Consider the following 2,330-nt stretch of genomic DNA (forward strand, 5'->3'; position numbering starts at 1 on the left):
GTTTTTAATGGTTTCACATTATAAAGGCTATTACTTATAAAAGGATGCAGTTTTATATTATTTTTTTTCTTTTAAAGAGACAGGGTCTCACTCTGTCACCCAGGCTGGAGTATGGTGGTGCAATCTTATGGTTCACTGTAACTTCTAATTCTTGGGCTCAAGTACTCTTCCTGCCTCAGCCTCTCAAGTAGCTAAAATAACAGGCATGCCACCGTGCTGGGCTAATTTATTTACTATAGAGTCTTACTATGTTGCCTAGGCTGGTCTTGAGCTCCCTCCTCAAGTAATCCTGTCACCCTGGCATCCCAAAGCACTGGGATTGCAGGCATGAGCCACTGTGCCAGGCCCACCTCATAAAATTCTATCAGAATGTTTATATTTCTAGAATTCAATAAGTGCTTTCTTATTTGAGGATATTAATTTAAAATGTGAGTTTGACTTTTAATTCATGGAATTCCAAACAGCTTCTCTATCATTCTCTTCCTTATAATAATGAAAGCAAAGCTTTAGCATTTACTACATCTATTTTTGGTTAACATAGGATAAGACACTCAAATCTACATTTTTCTTTTTTCTTTGAGACGGAGTTTCACTCTTGTTACCTAGGCTGGAGTGCAATGGTGCGATCTCGGCTCACCGCAACCTCCGCCTCCCAGGTTCGGGCAATTCTCCTGCCTCAACCTCCTGAGTAGCTGGGATTACAGGCACGCGCCACCATGCCCAGCTAATGTTTTGTATTTTTAGTAGAGACCGGGTTTCACCATGTTGACCAGGATGGTCTCGATCTCTTGACCTTGTGATACACCTGCCTCAGCCTCCCAAAGTGCTGGGATTACAGGCTTGAGCCACCGCGCCCAGCCTCAAATCTACATTTTTCATACTGTTACTAAGAGAGTCTATGTGGGTGAAACACCACTTATACAAGAAATGTGTGAAAGTCATTATAAATTTATTCAATTTTGGCCGGGCATGGTAGCTCATGCCTATAATCCCAGCATTTTGGGAGGCCGAGGCAGGTGTTCTCTTGAGGCCAGGAGTTTGAGACCAGCCTGGCCAACATGGCAAAACCCCATCTCTAGTAAAAATACAAAAATTAGCCAGGTGTAGCAGTGCACACCTGTAGTCCCAGCTACTCTTGAGGCTGACGCATGAAAAAAAAATTATCCAATTTTATATTTTAAATGATATACATATATCTGGAATTTCAATTATGAATTATTATTATATTTATTATATCCTCAAATAATCAGAAAATCAAATAATTTTCAGAAACTTTACCTGCCCAGCCAAGGATCCACAGGCACCTGCAGCCCCACTGACAACCATTGTCTGATTAGATCCAGCAGTTATATGACCTTTCTCCTGTATTCCAATCAAGGAGGTCAAACCAGGCATACCTATAGCTCCAAGAAAATATGAAAGGTGTCCATCCACAAGTTGTGGGTCTACCTAAAATAAAATATATACCCTTTTAGAATAATACTAGGAATTCCTGTTTTGAGACAACAAAGTAGAGACAATGTGTATGAACTGAATTGTGTCCCACACAAAATTTATATATTAAAGCCTTAAGCCCCAATGTGACTTTATTTGGAGATGGGGACACAGCAAGATGTGGCCCTCTGCAATCCAGGAGGAGAGGCCTCACCAGAAACCAAATTTTCCAGAACTCTGATCTTGGACTTCTAGCCTCCAGAACTGTGAGAAAATAAATTTCTGTTGTTTAAACCACCCAGCCTATAGTATTTTGTTATGGCAGTCTGTCCATCAGTATAATAAACAACCCAATATGGTTTCTAGAAGAGTAAACCATTCATCAATCTTGCTAAAATTCTAAAATTTACTTGTAAAGAGTAAAATACTATATTACTTCTCTATATTAAAAAGAAACTTAAAAAAAAAATTCCCACATAAGAGACCAAATATTCTTTCTCGTAAATGCCCCACTATGGAAAAAAAAAAAAAAAAAAAAAAAAGGAATTGCTTAACACAAAAATACTTGGCAACATTGATTTTTAAGTCTCTGAGTAATTCCAACGTAAACATTTACCTATAAAAATCAACTGAGGCCAGGTGAGGTGGCTCATGCCTGTAATCCCAGCACTTTGGGAGGCCGAGGCAGGTAGATCATGAGGTCAGAAGTTCAAGACCAGCCTGACCAAGATGCTGAAACCCCATCTCTACTAAAAATACAAAAAGTAGCCAAGCATGGTAGTGGGCGCCTATAATCCCAGCTACTCAAGAGGGTGAGACAGGAGAATCACTTGAACCCAGACGGCAGAGTTTACAGTGAGCTGAGATCGTACCACTGCACTCCAGCCTGGGTGACA

General features: G+C 40.1%; 1 protein-coding gene across 4 annotated transcripts in view; it reads right to left on the reverse strand.

Annotated features, from left to right (window-relative positions):
* Window positions 1–2,330, reverse strand: part of PTGR2 (prostaglandin reductase 2) — a 34,905-nt gene that overhangs the window by 6,417 nt on the left and 26,158 nt on the right. For all 4 annotated transcript variants that reach the window (XR_004271793.1, XM_032287914.1, XM_032287912.1 and 1 more), the window contains exon 5: window positions 1,279–1,449. Coding sequence is in view for 3 of the 4 variants with exons in the window: in XM_032287914.1 (XP_032143805.1) it covers window positions 1,279–1,449 (171 nt within the window). In the remaining variant the exon portion in view is untranslated. The remainder of the gene's footprint in view (window positions 1–1,278; window positions 1,450–2,330) is intronic.

The sequence above is a fragment of the Sapajus apella genome, unplaced genomic scaffold, assembly GCF_009761245.1.
Source record: "Sapajus apella isolate SASKATOON/1434 unplaced genomic scaffold, GSC_monkey_1.0 scaffold20, whole genome shotgun sequence".
In the NCBI taxonomy this organism is placed as follows: domain Eukaryota; kingdom Metazoa; phylum Chordata; class Mammalia; order Primates; family Cebidae; genus Sapajus; species Sapajus apella.